The sequence below is a fragment of the Bubalus kerabau genome, chromosome 6, assembly GCF_029407905.1.
Source record: "Bubalus kerabau isolate K-KA32 ecotype Philippines breed swamp buffalo chromosome 6, PCC_UOA_SB_1v2, whole genome shotgun sequence".
Taxonomy (NCBI): Eukaryota; Metazoa; Chordata; class Mammalia; order Artiodactyla; family Bovidae; genus Bubalus; species Bubalus kerabau.
The window spans coordinates 9,630,332-9,653,084 of record NC_073629.1 but is presented as its reverse complement, the minus strand read 5'-3'; the positions used below and the strand labels follow the sequence as shown (position 1 = coordinate 9,653,084).

Here is a 22,753-nt window from a genome sequence, read left to right as displayed (position 1 = left end):
TTAGTTGAGGCTCCAGGTTCGTTGCTCAATGGAGTAAATAGAGAACTAGACTCTAAAAATCATTTTGGGAAGTGAAAGTCAAGTTCCTTTGTAATAGCAAACACTGGCCAATTTTCTTTAAATCTGACTGCCATTTCCACAGAACAGTACTCTTAAGAATCTTAGATTTTTTTCATTCCGTTATTCAAAGCTCAGAGACCTCAAAATCATGTTTTCAGTTTATTGACTCTTTAGCTTCCAGGTTTTACAAATAAAATACTTTATTAGCTTCTTTGATAGAATAATGTCAGAGTGTTTTGCATACAATGAGGAGTTCATCCTTCACTGTCTATTCAGAGAGAGAAACTGACGCACAGAGCCTTGATCAAGTCTACTTGGTGATCGGGAGCAGCTCCCAGACTGAGTACAGGCAGCCAAGGTGTGAGCGGTTCCAGACTCTGTGGCTAGTGGTCAGCTGTCTGAGATAGGTCGTAGATGTCCTGTGCTGGCTTTCTGCCTTTAGCTTTCATCATCAAGTTGCGGCAAGACTTGATGGTTGCCTGAAGGTCCAGACTCACTGGACCAGCATTATCCATTTCATCGGCTACACCCCGGACATGTAAAGTCGTATCAACTAGCTCTCTGCTCTGAGCCTGGGCCATGCACAGAGCAGGCTAAGTGCTTGGGAAGCCTCCCTTCCGTATCCATTTCACAGGTATATGTGGAAGCAACGTCACCAGGGAGCCGAACCGAGAAGAATGCAGATGTGCAGATGTCACAAAATACTTGGGATCTGGGACCAAGTTCAGTGTTTATTTTGGCTCTTCTATATTCCTTCGGAAAGTCCTTTCACTAAGTCTGTGATGTCAGCTCTCTGGAAGCGTCACACTGGCATAGACCGTGAAGGAACCTGATTCCTGGGGGAAAAACAGAGCAAGTCTGTGAGGGGAGAGACCAGCACTAGGTTTACAGGCTATAAATGGAAAGTGTGATGCTTAGGAAAAGGAAAGGTTCTCAAGAATCAGGTAGCATTGCAACTTGCTCAGCGTCTGTCACAGCTGGGTTTGTCAAGATTGTTTTGCTATGAATCATTTTTAAAGTCTCTGTTGAGTTTGTTACAATATTGCTTCTGTTCTATGTTTTGGTCTTGGGGCCATGAGGCATGTGGGATCTTAGCTCCCCAACCAGGGATCAAATCCACATCCCCTGCATTGGAAGGCAAAGTGCTAACCGCAAGACCTCTGGGAAACCGTAGAGCTAGAGGCAGCACTCAGGTCCCCAGACTGTCTGCCTGCCCACAGATGGGCTACAGTCTCCTTCAAGCATATGCAAGCCATCAGGGAGACTAGGACAACTGACCCAGTCATCTGAGGACAGGCACTCAATTTAGAGCAGCCAAGAGAGTTCTAAATTACCAAGTTTAAAAAAAGGGAAGATCAGTGAGACCTAAAGGGACAAGGAAGAAGCAGTTCAGGTGGGAGAGGGATGGGGAGGAGATGATGACTGAGCAGAGAATTCTCATAAGGAAAGGAGATTCAAGAGTCAGAGACACAAAGAGACAGGAGTGGGGGAATTCAGGTGGTTTTGCTGCAAAATGTGAATATATGCCAAGTGCTGTGTTTCTTCCCCAAGAAAGCATCATTAAAAATCTACATGATTTTTTAAACCTTTTAAAGTCAGATTTATGTTTTTACTTCCCTTTGGATAGAAGTGTTCTGTAACTAAACCTCAAAATGAAGACAAGGCATCCTTCCAGGCATTGCTGGGTATGTGTACAGTAGGCTTGAGGAAAATAGGTAAAAGTAGGTATTTCTGTGGTCTTTTGATCCTCCATTATCTCCTAAAATGCTTTATTTGATAAAGCCCAACTGGAGCCAAGACTTCAGCACAGAATTTACTTCTGTTCATTTAGTAAAAGGAAGATTTTTTTTCAAGTAAACTTACTCCATTCTGATCTTGCAATGGGATAAAACAGGTGGGCTAGGCGTCATATTCTTTACACCTTTGCAGAGCTCTACTCCTAAATATTCTGATAGATAGGGCTGAATGGGAACTAGACATGGATATTTTTACAAAGCTCCCCTGGCTATATGCAGCTGGACTTGAGAAGTCCTGGACTCAAGATGCAATTTCTGAACTTGAGCATGCATCAGGATCACTTGGAAGATGTTATTTTTTAATGTGCAGATGCCTGGTGACCTGTTATAGACATTCTGATTGAACAGATCTTAGAGAGAAGTTCCCAGAATCTTTATTTTTAATAAATATGCCAGCTGATTCTGCTGTGGTCCTTAGACAGCTCTCAGAGAAACACCAGTGAAGAGAAAGCGAGCAGGTGAGAAGCCATGAGGGTTTTCCCAGAAGCCCTGCAATCGAGGCTGCAGATGCTCCTTGCTGCCTGCTTGCCAGGACCTGCGTTCTCCATTTCAGCTCCACACAGGTTCCACCCTTTCCCCGCCTCCACCGATTCCCTCTCTACAGAGAGGAGGCACAGAGAGACGCCTCACCTGCATGGGCTCTGGGACAGGCTCTGTGGCAGCGACATAAATGGTGGTGCAGGGGTCCTGTGCTGGCAGGGGGTCAGGTTTCTTCTGAACAGACTACAAGGGAAACAAAGTAAATAAGCCATTAGTTGAGCAGCAAGTTATTTCCCATCTAATTCTCCTCATGGAGAAGCGCAGAATCAAGAAGTTATGAGCTAAAAAGTTCTTTGGAGTCATTTGGTCCTTTTCAGGTGAAAATTTTCCCCCAGATTCCCTGGAACTCAACTCCCTGGGCTTTGCTTAAGACTCCTCGAGTGACATCTTGGAGCTGACAGCCTTGTGAGGCAGCCTGACTTACCATTACCACTTCCCAGCTGTGTTAAAAGTCTTCCTCATAGTGAACTGAAATTGGTGTGGCTCTTACATGGATAGTTGATGAGAATGAGACTTATATAGTATTTTAGTCTCACTCGTATCACCTACATAGGACTTCTCTGACACTCAGACTGTAAAGAATCTGCCTGCAATGTAGGAGACCCAGGTTTGATCCCTGGGTTGGGAAGATCCCCTGGAGAAGGGAATGGCAACACACTCCAGTATCCTTTCCTGGGAAATCCCATGAACAGAGGAGCCTTGTGGGCTATAGTCCATGTGGTTGCAAAGAGTCGGACACGACTGAGTGACTAACACACACACACACACATATCACTCACAACAAGCAGAGGTCCTGCTATTCCTCACTATCATGGCTTCTCATCAGTTCTCTTTCCTATCTAAATATCGAAGTTAATAATAACCATTCATATGCAAGTGTTTTAAGTGTACAAAGTTCTTCACATATATCTTCCCATTTGTCTCACAACCACTCTATATGTTAAATACAACTGTTACTCACATTTCATAGATGAAGATGCTAAAGTCCAGAAAGATTTAGTGCTTTCTTTATGGCACATACAAGAAGTATCAAAGCCAGGATTTTAACTTAAAGCACATGTACTTTCCATCATGCTATTCTTCTTTGGTTACCCCAACTTATAATGACCTCTCCTTTACTTAAATTCTTTAGGTACTTAAAGTCTAATTCTCACATTATGGCACTTACCTGTACACTGTATACAAGACACTCTGATATATTTATATGTTGCTTCTCCAAACAAACCATCAGTTCCTTGACAAATAGCCTATATATATATATATTTTTTTTTTTTTTTTGCATTCCCTACGAAGCAGTGCTGGGCATGCAAGAACCTTCAGTCTATGTTTGTTAATGTTACTAGGAATGAATTAAAATCCACAATACCAGGACAAAATCAGTGTAGGTGTCAACTGAGACCACATCTCTCTAAGATGGAGATGACATATCTGATGCCTAGAAAGTCATCCTTTCAACATACGTAGGGGCCCTGGTGTAGAATAATATTATACTCTCCCTTTCCTGAGCATAGAGAAAGACTTAACGATGAAGGCCATGGGTTTTAATGGGAGAGCACTTGGAATCTTGTCATCTGATAGAAGAGATAAGAAATTGGAAAAGTTTACTAGAGGAAAGAAGATTCAAGGTGCGATATGATCTTTCTTTTCATATGTCTGATGAATTGCCACGTAGAAGAGGAATTACATTTGTTCTATAGAATACTTTAGCTTTAAACCGAGGTTGGAAGCTTTAGGGTAAGATTTTGGTTCAGTATAATGAAGATCTTTCTAATAGTAAAAGAAAAGAAAGAAAATGTTAATCACTCAGTTATGTCCGACTCTCTGCAACCCCGTGGACTGTAGCCCTCCAAGCTTCTCTGTCCATTATATTCTCCAGGCAAGAGTACTGGAGTGGGTTGCCATTCCCTTCTCCAGAGGAGCTTCCTGACCCAGGGATTGAACCCAGGTCTATTGCATTTTGCAGGCAGATTCTTTACCATCTGAGCCACCAGGGAAGTAAGAGGTGCTCAAATGTGGGATGAATTGTCTTGCTGCTGCTGCTAAGTCACTTCAGTCGTGTCCGACTCTGTGCAACCCCATAGACGAGAGCCCACTAGGCTCCCCCATCCCTGGGATTCTCAAGGCAAGAACACTGGAGTGGGTTGCCATGTCCTTCTCCAATGCATGAAAGTGAAAAGTGAAAATGAAGTCACTTAGTCGTGTCCAACTCTTAGCGACCCCATGAACTGTAGCCCTCCAGGCTCCTCCATCCATGTGATTTTCCAGGCAAGAGTACTGGAGAGAGGCAGTGAATTACCCACTACTGGAAGTGGTTGGGGTACAGCAGGAATTCTCACACTTTAATGTGCATAAGAATTTCCTAAGGATCTTGTTAGAAGTTTGGTTCTATTTCAGAAGATCTGAGGTGGGAACTTTCTGCATTTCTAATTAGGTCCCAGGTAATGCTTTTAGTAAAAGATTGTTTTAGTAAAAATGAGCTAGCCAGCACTTTGGAAGTAATGTTGTAGAAGATAATTCAGCAGTAACTGGGTGAAATTAAAGAAGATCTAAATAAAGGAAAGGACATAACATTTTGTGAATTTAAAATTCAGTATTAAAACATACATGGTCTTCTCAAGTTGATCACTGCAGTTCTAATTAAAATTCCAGCAAAATTTTAAGGGTCTTGAAAATTGAATCTAAACTATATAGATGAAAATGCAAAGGACTAACATGAGTTTGAGTGAACTCCGGGAGATGGTGATGGACAGGGAGGCCTAGAGTGCTGCGATTCATGGGGTCGCAAAGAGTCGGACACGACTGAGCGACTGAACTGAACTGAAAAATGGCCAAGAACTTGAAGGAGAACAAGTGAAAAGAAAGAAAGTGTTAGTCACTCAGTCATGTCTGACTCTGCAACCCCACGAACTGTAGCTCGCCAGGCTCTTCTGTCCATAGGATTCTCTGGGCAAGAATACTGGAGTGGGTTGCCATTCCCTTCTCCAGGGGATCTTCTTGACCCAGGGATGGAACCTGGCTCTCCTGCATTGCAGGTAGATTCTTTACCATGTGAACCACAGATTTATAATAAATCTGTAAGCACAGGTTTGTAAAGACAGTATGGTACTGGTACAAGTGTAAAGAAATAGAACAGTGGAGCAGAATAGAGAACTTCAAAATAGATCCACACATATACGGACCCTTGATTTATAATGATGTGGCTCTGCAGTGGGTCAAGAACAGTCTTTTAAATATAGTCAATAAGATATCCATGTGGAAAAATATAAAACAACCCATCTCATACCATACTCAAAAAATCATTTTCAGATACATAACAGACATAAGTTTAAAAGATAAACCACACTGTTTGTAGAAGACTGTAGAAGAATATCTTCTAATATTCTTAACTGGAATATCTTCAAAATTTCTTAACCAGAATACAAAAAGTTTTATCTACAAAGGAAGAGATTACCAAATTGTTCTATGGAAAAATTGAGACTGTTCCTTTATCAAAATGTAAAGGAAATTTCAGAGTGAAGTTATCTGCTAACACACAACTGCCAAAAAGCCAAAAATATTTAAGTATCTTATGATAATCCCACCCCAGATAGACTGAGACTCAAAGGAAAAATGGGTAAGGGATTTAACAGCCACTTTAAGAAAGAGGATATTAATATGGCAATAAACAATATGAAAAATTGTTCAACTTGCTTAATAATTAGTGGAATGCAAAATAAAACTATAAAAATGGTATCCAACAGAATGACTAAAATTTAAAAGGCTAATAAATAAGAAAGACTTCTTAAGTGAACAATGCAAAGAAATAGAGGAAAGCAATAGAATGGGAAAGACTAGAAGTCTCTTTAAGGAAACTGGAGATATCAAGGGAACATTTCATGAAAGGATGGGCACAAGAGAGGGCAGAAATGCCAAGGACTCGACAGAAACAAAAGAGACTAAGACGAGGTGGCAAGAATACACAGAATTATACAAAAGAAGTCTTAATGACCTGGATAATCATGATAGTGTGGTCACTCACCCAGAGCCAGGCATCCTGGAGTGTGAAGTCAAGTGGGCCTTAGGAAACACTACTATGAACAGAGTTAGTGGAAGTGATGGAATTCCAGGTGAGCTCTTTCAAATCCTAAAAGGTGATGCTGTTAAACTGCTGCACTCAATACATCAGCAAATTTGGAAAACTCAGCAGTGGTCACAGAACTGGAAAAGGTCAGTTTTCATTCCAATCCCAAAGAAAGGCAATGCCAAAGAATGTTCAAATTACCACACAGTTGCACTCATTTCACATGCTAGCAAGGTAAAACTTGCTAGAGAATGTCCAGATGTACAAGCTGGGTTTAGAAAGGCAGAAGAACTAGAGATCAAATTGCCAACACTAGAGAAAAGCAAGGGGATTCCAGAAAAGCATCTACTTCTGCTTCACTGACAAGGCTAGAGCCTTTGACAATGTGAATCACAACCAACTGTGGAAAATTCTTAACGAGATGGGAATACCAGACTACCTTACCTGTCTGCTGAGAAACCTGTATGCAGATGAAGAAGCAACAGTTAGAACTGGACATGGAACAATGGACTGTCTCCAAATTGGGAAAGGAGTACATCAAAGCTATATATTGTCACCCTACTTATTTAACTTATATGCAGAGTACATCATGAGAAATGCTGAGCTAGATGAATCACAAGCTGGAATCAAGATTGCCAGGAGAAACATGAACAACCTCAGATATGCAGATGGCAACACTCTAATGGCAGAAAGAGAAGAGGAACTAAAGAGCCTCTTGATGAAGGTGAAAGATAAGAGTGAAAAAAGCTGGCTTAAAACTCAACATTCAAAAAGCTAAGATCATGGCATCCAGGCCCATCACCTCATGGCAAATAGTAGGGAAAAGTGGAAACAGTGACAGATTTTATTTTCTTAGGCTCCAAAATCGCTGCAGATGATGACTGCAGCCATGAAATTAAAAGACACTTGCTCCTTGGAAGGAAAGCTATGACAAACCTAGACAGTGTATTAAAAAGCAGAGATATCACTTTGCCAACAAAGGTCCATATAGTCAAAGCTATGGTTTTTCCATGTATGGATGTGAGATTTGGACCATAAAGAAGGCTGAGCACTAAAGAATTCATGCTTTTAACTTGTGGTGCCAGAGAAGACTCTTGAGAGTTCCTTGGGCTGCAAAGAATCAAACCAGTCAATCCTAAAGGAAATCAATCCTGAATATTCATTGGAAGGACTGATGCTGAAGCTGAAGCTCCAATACTTTGGCCAACTAATGCAAAGAGCCAACTCATTGGAAAAGACCCTGATGCTGGGAAAAATTGAAGGCAAAAGGAGAAGGGGGTGGCAGAGGATAAGATGGTTAGATAGCATCATTGACTCAGTGGACATGAATTTCAACAAACACCAGGATATAGCAAAGGACAAGGAAGCCTGGCATGCTATAGTCCATGGTATTGCAAAGTGTAAGACACAGCTTAGCGATTAAACAACACCGCCATCAAGTTTTGATTAGAATGTGTAACAGCTGAAACTCTGGTATACAGGTGCAAAAAAGTAAATTGATATACATATTTTGAAATACAGCTTGGCCTTGTCTAGTCAATTTGAAGACATGTATACTGTATGACTTAGCAATTCTACCTCTAGACACATCCCCAACAAAAATATGTGCACATATCTACCAAGAAGCATACATATGAATATGAATAGCTGTAGTTTTCATAATCCCTCAGACTAGAAATAAAGTAAATGTCCATCAATAGTTGATTGGAAAAATAAACTCTAGTATATGCATATATCAATATACCATAAAGCAATGAATATGAATGCATTGTATCTAAGCTCAAAGACATGGATGCATCTTATTAAGGTAATATTAAGTAAAAGAAACCAGACATAGAAGGGAAAATACTGTAGGATTCCATTTTTATAAAGTCAAAAAAAAGAGTAAACTTTATTTTTAGGAAGTAGGGATAAGGAATCTTTGAGGAGGAGAGAGAAGAGAGTGATTAGGAGACATACAAGGGCTTCTAGGGGTCCAGATGATGTTCTGTTCCTTGATCTAGGGGTTAGTTTTATGGTCCTAAAAGACTCAACACTGAGAGATATAATTTCTCCTCAAATATAATAGATGTGCAGATTCAGTGCAATCCTAATAGGATTTTTCCTCTTTTTATGATGCTTGAGAAGCTGATTCTAAAATACATATGAAAGTACAAAGGGACAAGGATAGTCAAAACTCTTGAAGGAAAACAAGATGAGAAGGCTTTATTGGATATGAAGATGGGATAATTCATTGAGGTGACATTTACAGATTGTGCACTGTTTAGTATGCATGTCATGCTGTTAATCACTCAGTTGTGTCTGACTCTTTGCGACCCCATGGCCTGTAACCCGCCAGGCTCATCTGTCCATGAAATTCTCCAGGCAAGAATGCTGGAGTGGGTTGACATTTCCCCCTCCCAGAGATCATCTGTACCCGGGGATTGAACCCAGGTCTCCTGCATTGCAGGCAGATTCTTTACCATCTGAGCCACCAGGGAGTAAAAAGAGATGCTAACAACATGGGATCAAATAGATAGGGAAGGCACCATGGTAAATGTGAACCTGATTACCTAAAAGTATATGCAAAAGAGGTTGCTCTTGGGACTCATATATTTAAACGGAGTTTGGTTCTCAGTGGTAGTCATGGCCTGTGAAACAAATCCTCCAGGCCTCTAGGGGACAGCAGAAAGAAGATTTTTGTCCAAGAGTTAATCTCTGGCTTACAGAAATGCATTTACTGTCATCTGATGCAATTTCCCAAGGTGTTAATCAAAACTGTATTTACCTTCACATCTTTTACTCAAGAATTTGCCTTCCCCTACAGCCTAAAGGTCAGATTCTGGCCTTTACATCACTTAGAATTGCTTTCAGTTCTGAAAAACTATAATATCTTCATCAGTTCAGTTCAGTCACTCAGAAGTGTCCTTTTTGCGATCCCATGCACTGCATCACGTGAGGCTTCCCTGTCCACCACCAACTCCCAGAGATGTAATATCTTCATATCTAACCATTATCCTTTAGCCACCCTCTTACTTCTAACATATCTGCTCAACTTTATCTTGACTCTTTTTTAAAATCCAGCTCTTCCATTTCAATCCAACCATCACTCCATCACAGTTCTGCTTTCATCTCCTGCCTACATACCCTCTTCCATCTCACCAACCACTCTCTAGGCAGAATCCTCAAGATCCTCCTTCTTTATCTCTTTGATGTTTGCAAACTCTTAAACTTGGATCAGACCAACATGTCACACAATAGCCTTTCTCAACCATTCCCTCTCTCCTTAAGCTGCATCCTTTTCCTTAGAGAAGGAAAAAGTTTGATAACATGGAACTGTAAACTCCTAAAATGCCAGAGAGGGAAGGAGCCATACATTACATGTTTCTAGTGTCCTCACTTTTTTCCTGTGAAGAAACAGATGGCTAGAAAAGTACCCAGTGTTTCCTATCATTTCAAATAATAAATCATCCCATCTGACACTGAAGTTTATTGCCCTTTTAGAGAGCTCTTGTTCTTGCCTTCTGCTTTCCAAATTTCTTCTGCTTCATAACTCATGTAGAACAATGAATGTCGGGCATGAAAAGCGAACTGACTGGCCAGGGAGTCCATGGGAAACATGACAGGTCCACCCCAGACAAACAAAGTATAGAACTTACACCTGATGTCTGGACTTGGGCATAGATAGTAAGGCTTTTTGCTTCCGTTGTTGGCTGGTAATTATCTGTTTTACCTGGGGAAAAGAAACCATAAGTGTTATGTCTCTCTCTCTCTGGTTTCCAGCATGAACTCTCTGCTCAGACTTCTCTGGTCTTTGCATCTTGGTGCATACCCACCTACCCCAGGAGTACCATAGAAAAAAGCATTGAGTCCCAAATCCCGTGCACATTTGTCCTATGACATTAGGTTAGTCACTTGATCTCTCTGGGCCTAATGTCCCTATCTGTAAAATGAAAATGAAATACCTGCCTCTCAGGGCTGTTGTGATGATTACATGAGATATAACCTGTAAAGTGTATAGGACGGTGCCTGGCACATAGTGTTACATGTAATTGTTAGGTGTGATTGATATGCCATTTGATTATTTTGATCTCTCTATTCTTTGATGTGCATGTCTAGTCTCCTATTAGAATTTCAAGTTTTTTAAGGGTATGGAAAGTTATTTATACCTCTTTTGTATTCTTCAGTTATAGAGGTTCATTCACAGCTTTCTCACCTCCTTGTTTCTGGGGAACCGGTAGATGTGTAGTGGGAGGGGTGTAAGAGGGATGATCTGCCAGGGACTATTTGGAATAAAGCTGCCATGTCATTCTAATGCCTACCATCTTTTTTTTTCCCCCCTCAAAGTCCAGGGTCTATGAAAATTAATATGCTGCAGAACATTTAAATTTTTAAATAGTTTTAAACTTTTTTCTTTTTAAATCTATAGAAATAATTCATTGCTACAAAAATTTAAATAGTAGAGAGCAAAAAGTACTTCCTCCTTCCTCCTTCACTCAGTAACCAGTATGATTTCATTCTCAGAAGTAATAATTTTCAACAGTTTGATGTATCTCCTTCCAGATGAACTCTGTACAATAGAACTTCATCTTTGATGATGGAAATATTCCCTGTCAGCAATCTAAGTAGCCGCAAGTCTCACATGACTACTGAGCACTTGAGCTGAGGCTAATGCAACTGAGGAATTGAACCTTCAGTTCAACTTGGTTCAATTTCAAATTGCTTTCAATACTATGAAAAAGAATGTACATAAATGCAGAACTGAATCCCTGTGCTGTGCAGCAGAAATTAACACCATATTATAAATCAACTATACTTCAAAAAATTTTTAAAACAATTGCATTTAATTCTAATTAATTTAAATTTAAATAGCCACATGTGGCTGGTGACCACCAAATTAGACAGTGTGGTTCTGGACACTTGTATAGATTTTTTTTAATGCAAATATGGTCATTCCATACACACTTCTCTGTAACCCGACCTTCTCCCTTACCATATATTGAGGACATTTTCCTTGCTAAAGCAGTAGATCAATCTCATTCTTTCTGATGTTTCATGGTATTCCTTGCATGCATCATGTAGCAGTGAGAATGATGGAGGGAAAAAACAGAAGCAAGGATGCCTGTTTTGGGGACTATTGCAAAGTCCAAGCAAAAGCAATGGGGCTTAACACACAGGAAATCACAGTCTTTAGGGTAGACTTATTTTAACACCAGTTAATTTATTCTCTTAAAAAACTAGACATGTCTCTGAGGAAATAGCACTTAGGAGAGGTATATTTTTATTTTGAAGGAAAAGGCCTTGTGTGTATGTTCGTGATAAAGGTGGTGGAACGTGCTGCTTGAGGGTGTGACCCTTGGGGAGGAAATGATGGGCAGCCCCAGGAGAAGCTCAGAGAATTCAAAGAAACCAAAATATGGTTTTCCTGTGTGGGTGTGGGCATGGAGTGCTTACCTTCCTGATGGTTGCAACTTCCCTTTTTTGGTCTGAGTGGATAATTGGCTGAGGAGTGTGCATGTGTTTGGATACGGGAATGGAGAATAGAGGTTGGGGTGATCAGAGGAGATAACAGAAGGATTGCAAGTTAGTTCCGTGAAATACATCCTTTCAGTTCAAATCTGGAGTGTCTGCACAGTTATAACCCTCACTCAGTACTATCCTTGGTGTTGTAGGGGAACAGAGATGGTACAGAATCAATTCTGGCCCTTAAGGACTTTCAGTCTTTCAGGTCAGCTCAAGCTGAAAATTACAATAGAGGGGACAGTCTTAAACAGTCAGAGAGATGCAAAAGGCTGTATGTTGCTTCTCAAAAAGACTGCTGGATCAAGATAATTCAGTCTCATGCATTTTTTCCTCAATGCAGGGACAAGTTTTCATGAGTCAGCTCAACTCTAGTCACTGAGACCTTAAGATCTAATGAAAAAGTTCTCGGCCTTAGAATTGCAGCATCTACCTTCTAGTCCTCACTAGTTGTGTGGCATTAGCACTTGTCATCTCAATGGATATCTTCTCCTACCATCACTGTAAAATAAAGGAGTGGACTGTCTACTATTCTTTTTCAACTCTTACCTGTGGCGTTAAGTTGTCTCATGCTACCCTAACCTCAAGTATTGATACTTTAAATCCGCTCTCTGTGCCCGTCCCAGAGCCTTCCAGTGCTGCCCTCTGCTGGCAACAGGATTTAAATAGTAATGCCTGGAGAATCCCAGGGACAGCGGAGCCTGGTGGGCTGCAGTCTATGGGGGTCGCACAGAGTTGGACACGACTGAAGCGACTTAGCAGCAGCAGCAGCCTGCGTTAAACACTGTTTATTTGTGTGTGTATGTTATGTGTCGATCCATCTATTTATCCATCTATTATCCATCATTTATCAGTGCTTTCTGGTATTGACTCTTGAATCCCCACAAAAACGCCATGAAGTATGTATTATTATCCCCATTTTGCAGAGGAGAAGTTAGATTATCTGTTTGATCACGGAACTCATAAGTGGCAAAGTCTGAATTTGAAGGCTAAAATCTCTGTTCTTACCCAACGTACCTCCTGAGCCCGGAATTTCCAGAGAGTCCATTTGAAAAGCTTCACATGGACTGCATTCTGGAAATGACGCTGGTAGAAGTTGCCAATAAAATCTCTTGAACAAAGTCTTATGGGGTTACGGTAATTGAGCATAGGTTTTAACCACAGATTTAAGGCAAGATTTTTGCATGTTCCTGGCTTACAAAGAATACACAGTGATCAGAAACAAGGATGGGTATGTGTGTTGGGAAAAGTGATAGAGAATTATTGCGGGGTGGGGAGTACTAGTCCCTTCAGAGGCAACCACGCGATAGCAGCATGTAGCGGAGGAAAGAGTGTGAGTTAGGATCCCAGAGCCTTCGCCAGCAGGGTTAATGCAGATTCGTTAATCTCAGTTTTCTCATTGCTAGTATTTCAGTGCTGCTTCATCGTCTTAGCCAACAGTGGCTACCCTGCCTCATCCCCATAAGCTTTCATTGTGTCTGTCTGAATCGCCCCACCCCCTCCCAGTTCCTCCCCAGCTACCTCTTAGATGGAGGAAATGAGACAAGGTAGGTGGCCTGCTATGACCTAGATTATTTAATATAAGCAAAACCAACATAAGAGTGCTGAGGTAGGGCTTTTCCAAGAAGGTTGTATGTGGAGAACATTAATCTGCTTGAGAATGAGATTGGCCATCAGATCTGTGGTGTGAAGATCAAGTTCCATCTTCCCCGTGGGCGGACCGACTTGGGGACCTGTCCCGATTGCGGAGCAGGAGCTTCTGCTGCTAGCGTGGGCGGGTGGTGGGTAGTGTGGCCAAGGAGAGCACATGGCCTTGAGATATTGAATCACAGGACAGCGTGGACGCCAGGAGATACTAACGCTTGGCATTGAAACTTCAAGGGAATCATTGGACCTTAAGTGTTTCAGTCCACCCTGGGTGACTTTCTGTAACTATTTAGTTTGGCTTTAAGCGACCTCATGGATTGCACGGTTGACCAAGGTGAGTCAGAACATGTGCTAAATCGTAGTAAACTGTGTTCCCTCTGCTGTGTTCTGATGACCTGTGGGCCTTCCCAGAGGAACATACCCTGGGAGTTGAAAAACATGGTTGCAGTTCTGATTCCCTCACCAACCAGCTGGGTGACCTTGCAGGAGTCACTTAGCCTCTCTGTGCCTTGGTTACACCATTGCTAAGTCTCAGAGGGACATATCTTAAGTGTAAAAAGAAATTATAGAAAGGTTTCAACCCTTGGGTAAAAACATCTTACTATAAGGTTCTTTTCATCAGTCAGTAGATATAGCTTCACTTGAACAAGATCCAAGACTCCTCTGAATTCTGCTCCTAGTTTAAGCCTCTTATCTGGCCCCTTTCAGCATCCTATACACACCTCAGCTGCAGTGCTAGTCATACTGAATTTAAATTATCTGTGTAATGTCTCCTGTGTTAGATATCTGTGGTTCATCTTTCCTTTCATCCCTATAGACTAGTGTGGTGGTGGTGGTGGGGGGGGGGTCAAGCAAGACATGTTGAATGAGACTGAATTAAACAAAGTCTCAGGATATGTTTATTTAGTGTTTTTGCAAAGGCGCTTGCTCCCTGCAGAAAGCCAAAGTGGTGAGAGCAAGTGCTCATGGGGAGAGGTCCCTTGCTTACCACAGGGAGTCTGATAAGAATCTCTTTGTTGTCAGGCACCTACCTCTTCTTCTCAACAGTAGTATCACCACTTGGAGAATCATGATAATGCCAACGATGCTCCCTAAGAAGAGCCCAACATATAGTCCCCATTGTCTTGATTCTGGGGGGAAAAAAAAAAAGTTAAAGGGCAAACTCAAAAGTGCTGTGAGTTTAAAAACATCCCACGCAGAAGTGGGGAGACCTAGTCTCATGTTTTCTGCCTATGTTCTTTCTCAAGAGAGACATTAATTCTCATAGCTTTAGAGATCAAATTTAGCCCACTGAAGAGTTCCAGATCTGTTTCCTTATCCTGATTTCCATCACTATACTTGACTTCCATACACCTAGTTTCTGTAAAGACTCTTCTACTCAGACGTTCTATTTTTCACTTCACTTGAGACATTTTACCACATGAGTAAAGCTAAACTTATCTTTGTTTTTTCCTAAGTCAATCTCTCTGCTAGGTTTCTCTGTTTGTAAATTTCTAATGTGTCCTGTATCCATTTTGGTAAAAAGAACAGGATGGAATGGGGAGGGAGGAGGGTTCAGGATGGGGAACACATGTATACCTGTGGCGGATTCATTTTGATATTTGGCAAAACTAATACAATTATGTAAAGTTTAAAAATAAAATAAAATAAAAATCCTTAAAAAAAAAATAAATAAAAAGAACAGGATGGCTCCACATGCTGTCCCCGCACTCCCACACAGTTCTCATGAGACACCAGGAGGAAGGAGGATCTACTTTACTTTTAAAATAAACACAGTAGTGCTATTATTGTCCTTCCATGCAAATAATTGTATTGAACCAACTAGACCTGAACTGAAAGAAAAGCATGTAGTTTTCCTCTGAATCATTCCCGCATTTAATATTAGCACTAGACTACCAGTCACTAAGTTAAAAATCAGAGAGCCAGTTTTCATTGTTTTCTCTCCTCTCCCTCCTTTACCAAATCCTTCTGAACCAGGAGCAGCATCTTAATAAATAAGACATTTAGCTCAAAAAGATAATAATAGATAATTACTGAACATTTACAATGGACCAAGCATTTTTTAGTGCATTGTCTATTAATGCATTTAATCCTCAAAGCAATCCTATGAGGTAGATACTCATTACTCCCATTTTGTGGATAAGGAAGAGGGCACAGAGATCCTTGAGAACTATAGGTTGGTCTAAGAGTAGAAACATGGCTGAATATTGAAGACAGACTTCTTGGAGAGTCAGGGAGATGCATGGGCTTGGGGTTAAGTTACATCAGGGTAATGAACAGTGGCTGACAACCCAAAGCACTATGTTTCTAAGTGAAGTAATAGCATTCACATTCTAGATAGAAAGACAGCAGGAGGTACTGTTACATTAATGAGTAAGGGTAACTTGTAAAGATGATTGTGGAATCAGGCTGATTGTTGTTAAACCTGTGATAGATTTGTTGGGCAGTAACTGGAAGAAAGGAATAAGTAGAGGACAGAAGGGCAGGGTACTTACAGACACAATTCAGACATTTACAGAGTTGGCCAGAGATAGAGCCTGAAGTTGCAACAAAATGGTAAAATGCATCCTGCCAAGATCCAACTGGGCCTGATAGATGAGCAGAAGTTGCCTCCAGGATTTGAAAAGATTCTTTTCTTTCTAGGTCTTTAACACATCAAGTCATCCCAGGGAATCCCACTGAACTGGGGTTTTGTAAGCATCTTGATTATAGAGTTTCTTCCCAGAACTAAACATATTTTAACTCAGCCAGATAACAATTTTAGCAGTCTCATGACCCCCAGTCAAAAAGCAAGGGTGCAAGCAGAGTTGTAGGAAGGCTTCTAAATTTACATAAAGCCTGAAATGTGAGTACAAAGTCACTGCGGAAGCTGGAGCTGCCCTGTCAACAGCTCTAGCCTGAATGGCTGAGGGCTGCTGAGAGCCCACTTCACGTGTGTGTATGTGTGTGTGTGTGTGTATCTGAGGAACAGTGACAGATTGATTATTTAGTGCTTATGTTGCCAACACCAGAAAACTCATAGAGAAACCTTTCAAATCCTAAGATAAAGAAGCAGGGCCAGCAGCCTAAGTACCTCCAGGTTTCTTCAACCCATGGGATGGGCCCAGTAAATGGTTATGGTAGCACATAATATTTCAAGACTATTTCCTCTTTTTTCTTCCCTCGTGTGTTTTGAGACCTTCTAAAACAACAGAACAAGCACTGCAACTACATAAGTGAATTTAAAAAATAGCATTTCTTTCAAATTTCTTTTATATAAAAATAAAACCAATAAGGTGGTGTACCTAAAACTAGAAAATAGCAAGATAGCTAAATAAATTAAAGTAAAACTAGAAAATAGAAGATGACATAAGTGTATAAGTCAGCTGCCAAATGAGAGTTCCTTCCGCTGTGACAGCCCAGCCACCTACCTACTCACATAAACTAAATATAACTGGGGCATATTACTGGCCCAGAGGACATAATAGCAACTGCTCTCTCTTTCTTTTCAGGGTCTCAGGAGGATGAAAGCTATCTGCTCCTCTTGTCCTATGACATACATGACCCCCTTCTGCCAGGTCAGCCACATCGGAAAGGCAACCTGGTCACAGTCCTGAAAGACATTTCATAAGCCCTAATTTCCCCCTTAATCTTTGGATACAAATTAATATGAATCTATTGGAGGATGTAAGTTATAGGACCACAGACTTTTTTTTTTTTAACTTTAAAGGAATTACAGAGCTTATCTGACTCAGCTCACTAGTTTTATTTTGAGAAAACAGAGACCCAGGCCAGCATACCTAGAGTCACAGAAGAAGGCAATGGCCAAAACAGGTGAGAAGAGACCTGAAGGCTTCACAGTTTGTTTTAGCCTATGGAGGTGAGGCCTCTTACAATGATAGCAGCAGAAGGGTAGGATGCCTGGCAGATGTTCTGAGTCAAAAGCTCTCTGAGGTCCCAGCTCACCCCTCACCAACCTTCATCCCACATCTGCAGGTGTCTCGCCTCTGCTTCCTCCCACTGCACCTTCACTAGTCCCATCGCCTGCCTAGCCCTGGCCCCAGGCCAAGCTTAACTCCTCTGTGTAACTCTTCCTTCCACTTGAGCTCCCATTCTTCCCTCTCCTTTGGACTCTGAAGCCTCTTGATTTATGTCCTACATCTTAAAATTATCTTTGCTGTGGAGACTTGTCTTCAGGGAGGGCACCTGGAGCCAGACAGATGGACTCAAATTCTGGGTCTACCACTTGATAGCTCTGTGACCTCCAGAGGCCTCATACCCTCTGGGGTCCCTGTTTCCTCAATGTCAAAACAAACATAAAAATATTCAGTTCGCATAATTGTTCTGATGAACCAATGAAATAACATGGAAAGTGCTTAGAGCAACGCCTAGAATCTAGCATATGGTGCGTGCATGATAAATCACTTCCGATTTATCACAACAAAGAGTTGTGTCCGACTCTTTGCGGCCCTAAGAACTATAGCCCACCAGGCTCCTCTGTCCATGAGATTTTCCATCCCATGGATATTCTCCAGGTAAGAATACTGGAGTAGGTTGCCATGCCCTCATTCCAAGGGATCTTCCTGACCCAGGGATCAAACCTGCATCTCCTGCATTGGCAGACCGGTTCTTTACCATTAGTACCACCTGGGAATCCCAAGGCAAGCGGAATTGATGTTTATTCACTACACACTTCCCAGGTGTAGCTTCTACACTTGGTGTTCACCTTTTTGGTGCTCTTATTCAATTATGATATGCATATGGAAACTAACTGTCACGGACTGCCTTTGGGAATTTAAATAAATATGGACAACAAAAAGCTACTTCTATAGCTTGTGGGGGTCGGGATGCCCACGATCTCTTTAATTTCTTTCCTGCAGCCCTCTAGTCTGAGCTGTCCTGAGTGCAAGGTTCAGTGCCTTCACCCATTTCCACACACACAAAAAATAAAACCAAAAAAATCTATACTAAGAATTTTGTTGGGGGACTTCCCTGGTGATCCAGTGGTTAAGACTCTATGCTTCCACTTCAGGGGGCATGAGCTCAGTAGCTGGTCTGGGAATTCAGATTCTGCATGCTGTGTGGTGTAGCAAAAACATACAAACAAAGAGAATGTCGTGGGTTCGAATCCTCTACTGTAGATTTGAAAGTTCACAAGGAGCAGATTCCATCGTGAAAAGGGAAGCTTTCTAACACATGAGAGGCTCAGACCCTATCTTTCTTTTCCTATATCTACACAAACAACACCTTCCCCCATTATAACACAGAAGTATTTAACCTACAGCTGGATTCTTTGGGGGAGGGAGGTCTTATCTTCTGCTCTCCATAAAGAGCAGCTTACACTCTTCATAGAGCATTTATGAAGCTCTTTATCCTAAAGAAGCTCTGTTCCCTCCCAAAGAGGAATTCTAATAGTGGTTTCTTTAATATGATCATGTTTTTCTAACCCAGTAAGGTGTAGGAGTCCTATCTAGATGGTAAACTCCTTGAAGGTAGACCCTGTACCTTATGCTTCACATGCATTCCTCTTTCCACATGACACAGTATAGGGCAGGGGGCACTCAATATGCATGTGATGGACAAGTGATTTAAGTTAAATTAAATTAGGAGCCATAGAATGAAGTTTGGAGAAGACTATCATATACCCTTTGGCTAAGAATTATCAGAACTCTAAGTTCAGTGGTAAAGAATCCACCTTCCAGTGCAGGAGACACAGGAGATACAGGTTTGATCCCTGGGTCGGGAAGATCCCCTGAGGGAGGAAATGACAACCCACTCTAGTATTGTTGCTGGGAAATTCCATGGACAGAGGAGCATGGAGGGCCACAGTCTGTGGGGTTGCACAGGGTTGGACATGACTGAGCATACATGCACATACACAAAAGTATAAGAAGGTCTCAGAAGGAATGCAGGGTCACCTTCTGAATGGCCCAAGGCAGGAGTAGAAGGGAACAATCAATGACCTACTTGGCAGTGCTTTATTACAGCCAAATGGAACCAGAAAGAAGGTGTGCATCTGTGCTCTCAGCACCATCTGTGTTCCCATTTTCAAACCACCACTTCCTGTAGCAGAGACTCTGGCTCTTTTTGCTCTCCCTCTTTTCGCTCAGTCATATAGTGAGGCCCCTCAGGATGACGATGCTCAGAAATCAGACCAACATTGTTCTGGGGTCCACAGGTCCCATTCTTCGTCCAAAAAGAATCCTTATCTGAACAGTCTTTTTTTTAAAAAATTTAAAAATCATTAAAAAAAAGCTTTATTGAATTTGTTACAATATTGTTTCTGTTCTACGTTTTGGTTTTTTAGCCAAAGGCACATGGGATCTTAGCTCTCCAACCAAGGATCAAACCCACACTCCATGTATTGGAAGGCAAAGTCTTAACCATTGCCAGGGAAGTCCCTGAACATTCTTAAAGAGGAGACTTAGGACTTTCCCCCTCCGTGGAACCTCTTAGAGACAGCTGAGCAGGCTGGTTGAGAACTCCAGTGCCATTTATGAAGAGTTCTTTGCATGAGTTTCCATCCTTTGGTCTTCTATTTGATTGGCTGTGGTTCAAACCTGATAACTTGGCAGGTAGCCACGCCTCTAAGGAAAAGGCTGAAGGGCCTTTTTTATGTATCTCTGAAAGTCTGCTGCCACAGAAACACAAAAGTCTCTCTCAAGTCCCCAAACTCTAATTGTTTAAGGGAGATAAAGAAGAAAATAAAAAGAATCTGAGAAACAAATGTAGCTCACCCCAGGAGATACCGAGATGCTAATATAACGGTCTGAGGGTGCCATATCTCTTTCCTGCCTTTCATGTGGTTCTGTCAGTAAGGCCTTCTGCCTGAAGCACATCAACTTGAAGCAGTCAATCATCTTCAAGAGACACCTTTTTGTTGGTGGCAGTTTCCTCTCAGAATTGGGAGTGGGGGGAGGGTGGTCCCAAACCATACACTAATTTAAGATATGGCACCACCCAAGTAAAGATTATTACACAGAGTTCTCAGCTTCCGGAAAAATCCCTTACACTTGCCTATCCCACCCAGCATCGTGTTGCAGGGACTACTGGGTGTAACCCATTTTCATCCTTCCCCGACAAAGCAAGTCTTGTCCAGTCACATGACTGCCCAGCTAAGGACTACATTTCTCAGCTTCCTGTGTAGCAGGTGTGGCCAAGTGACAGGGCTCTGGTCTGTGAGAAGGGACAGGTTTCATCCTTCCAGGATTGTTGCCATTCTTCCCGGGTTGGGAGTACCAGGGAGAGGGACTTGCCTGTACACAGAACAGCTAGATGACGCAGTAACAGTGGGAGCTCCCTTTTGATGAGATGGCCTTGTTAGAAAGGGGGAGCCCCCGGAGCTCACTGGCAGGCGTCAGATTTTCCTTCCACGGAGCTAACCTAGACTTGCTGAGCCAACGTTTTGCTAATCTACTGAAAGGGGTCCTCTTTTCAAAATGAGCTCCCAGGGGCATTCCCTCTGAGTTCAACTGTTTAAGGTTTAGTATTACTCATTACTGCACAGACAGAACTATTTCAGATCACAGTCATGAAGGATGGCAGCAAGTCACTCACTGTCCAGTGCTGGCCCACATTGACATGACCTAGGAGAAGGCTTGGTAGCATCCCTGGATTTGTTTTTGTTGTTGTTGTTTAGTTGTTAAATCATGTCCAGCTCTTTGGGACCCTGTATACTGTAGCCTGCCAGGCTCTTCTGTCCATGGATTTCCCAGGCAATAATACTGGAATGGGTTGCCATTTTCGTCTCCAGGGAACCTTCTTGACGCAGAGATTGAATCTGCATCTCCTGTACTGGCAGGTGGATTTTTTTTTTTTCACCACTGAGCCACTAAGAAAGTACTTTGTAGTAAAGAGGCTTCATAACAATAGATATGAAGGTATTTCTTGCTGTAAAACAGTGAGATAACAATTGGAATAAAGATGAATATATGGTGGAGAGCCTGGACAACTGTTAGGAAAAAAAGATCTTGAGAAACAAATATGTCCTTGTGTGGTGAGAACCAGTACTGACATCATGTCACATTTGCTTTCATCACATCATTACCATTTGAATTTCTCATTAACGAAAGTGAAAAATGTCTCAAGATCACTGTCCTTATTATAGAAGACAAACAGACATCTAGTAAATCCTCATACCCCACCACATCATCCCAAGGCTGGGATTTCCCTCCCTTGAATGGGATCTTTGTTAAAGGAGCAGCCAGTGCTCTGGCTCAGGACTCATCATCTCTTGATGGGTGACTGCAATAATGGGCCCTCCCCACAGCTAGTTTCTTTTCCTTCTGCTTCTTCCCCACCACAGTCTACTGTCCACACCACTGGAAATTCTCTCTGAAATGCAAAACTAATCACATTAGTCCTCTATCTAAAACTATCTATTAGTTCCCATCAGAATACCATAGGACAATACAGAACAAGGCCCAGTTATATCTGCTTTTCTCTCTGCCTTGAGTGTCTTTCTCTTATCTGCTTGGGTAATTTCTATTTATTCTTCAAAACCTAGTTTGTGTCACATTCTCCGTGATGCTCTTTCTGATTCCCTGAAACAGTGTCAATCATTCCCTTCTCTGGGTTAACTTGCACATATTTCTGTTTTGCCCCTATCATACTACTTAACCTGGAATAATAGTTACTTATAGAGCTATGCCTTTATTAAGAGCAAAGAGTGTATCTTTTTTTTGTCTTTGTGTTCTCAGCATCTAGCACACCATTGGAACATAGCAGAATCTCAGTAATATTTTGTTTATTGAACCAAGTATGGTATTTTAAAAATTAGTGATATTCCTTTGCAAACCCAAATCAACGAAATAATAAAATTCTGTTTTCCATATTTAGGCAATCTGGTGTACTGAAAATGGCATGCCACAGTCTAGCTGTGTGATTTGGTTCTCGAATGCTGTGGTTCCCCATCCCTGGAGGCAGGGCAGGGGATCTCTATTTGTGTTATGGGTTGACTGTGTTTCCCCAAAAATTCATATGTTGAAGTCCTTAGAATGTGACCTTATTTGGAGACTGGGTCTTTACAGAGGTAATCAAGTTAACATGAGGTCATTAGGGTGGATCTGAATCTAATCTTACTAATGTCCTTGTAAGAGGAAATCTGGACATACAAAGAGTCACTGGGGATGAGCATGCAGAGACCACATGAAGACACAGCAAGAAGACAGCC

At 41.7% G+C, this 22,753-nt stretch overlaps 1 protein-coding gene across 1 annotated transcript in view; it reads right to left on the bottom strand.

Moving 5' to 3' along the window:
* Positions 1-256: 256 nt before the first annotated feature.
* The window catches only part of SLAMF1 (signaling lymphocytic activation molecule family member 1), a 40,197-nt gene continuing 17,700 nt past the window's right edge, over positions 257-22,753 (bottom strand). The window contains exons 4-7 of the mRNA XM_055583849.1: positions 14,634-14,732; positions 10,095-10,168; positions 2,487-2,579; positions 257-896 (exon numbers count right to left, since the gene is read on the bottom strand). Of these exons, the coding sequence (XP_055439824.1) occupies positions 846-896; positions 2,487-2,579; positions 10,095-10,168; positions 14,634-14,732 (317 nt within the window). The 3' untranslated portion in view covers positions 257-845. The remainder of the gene's footprint in view (positions 897-2,486; positions 2,580-10,094; positions 10,169-14,633; positions 14,733-22,753) is intronic.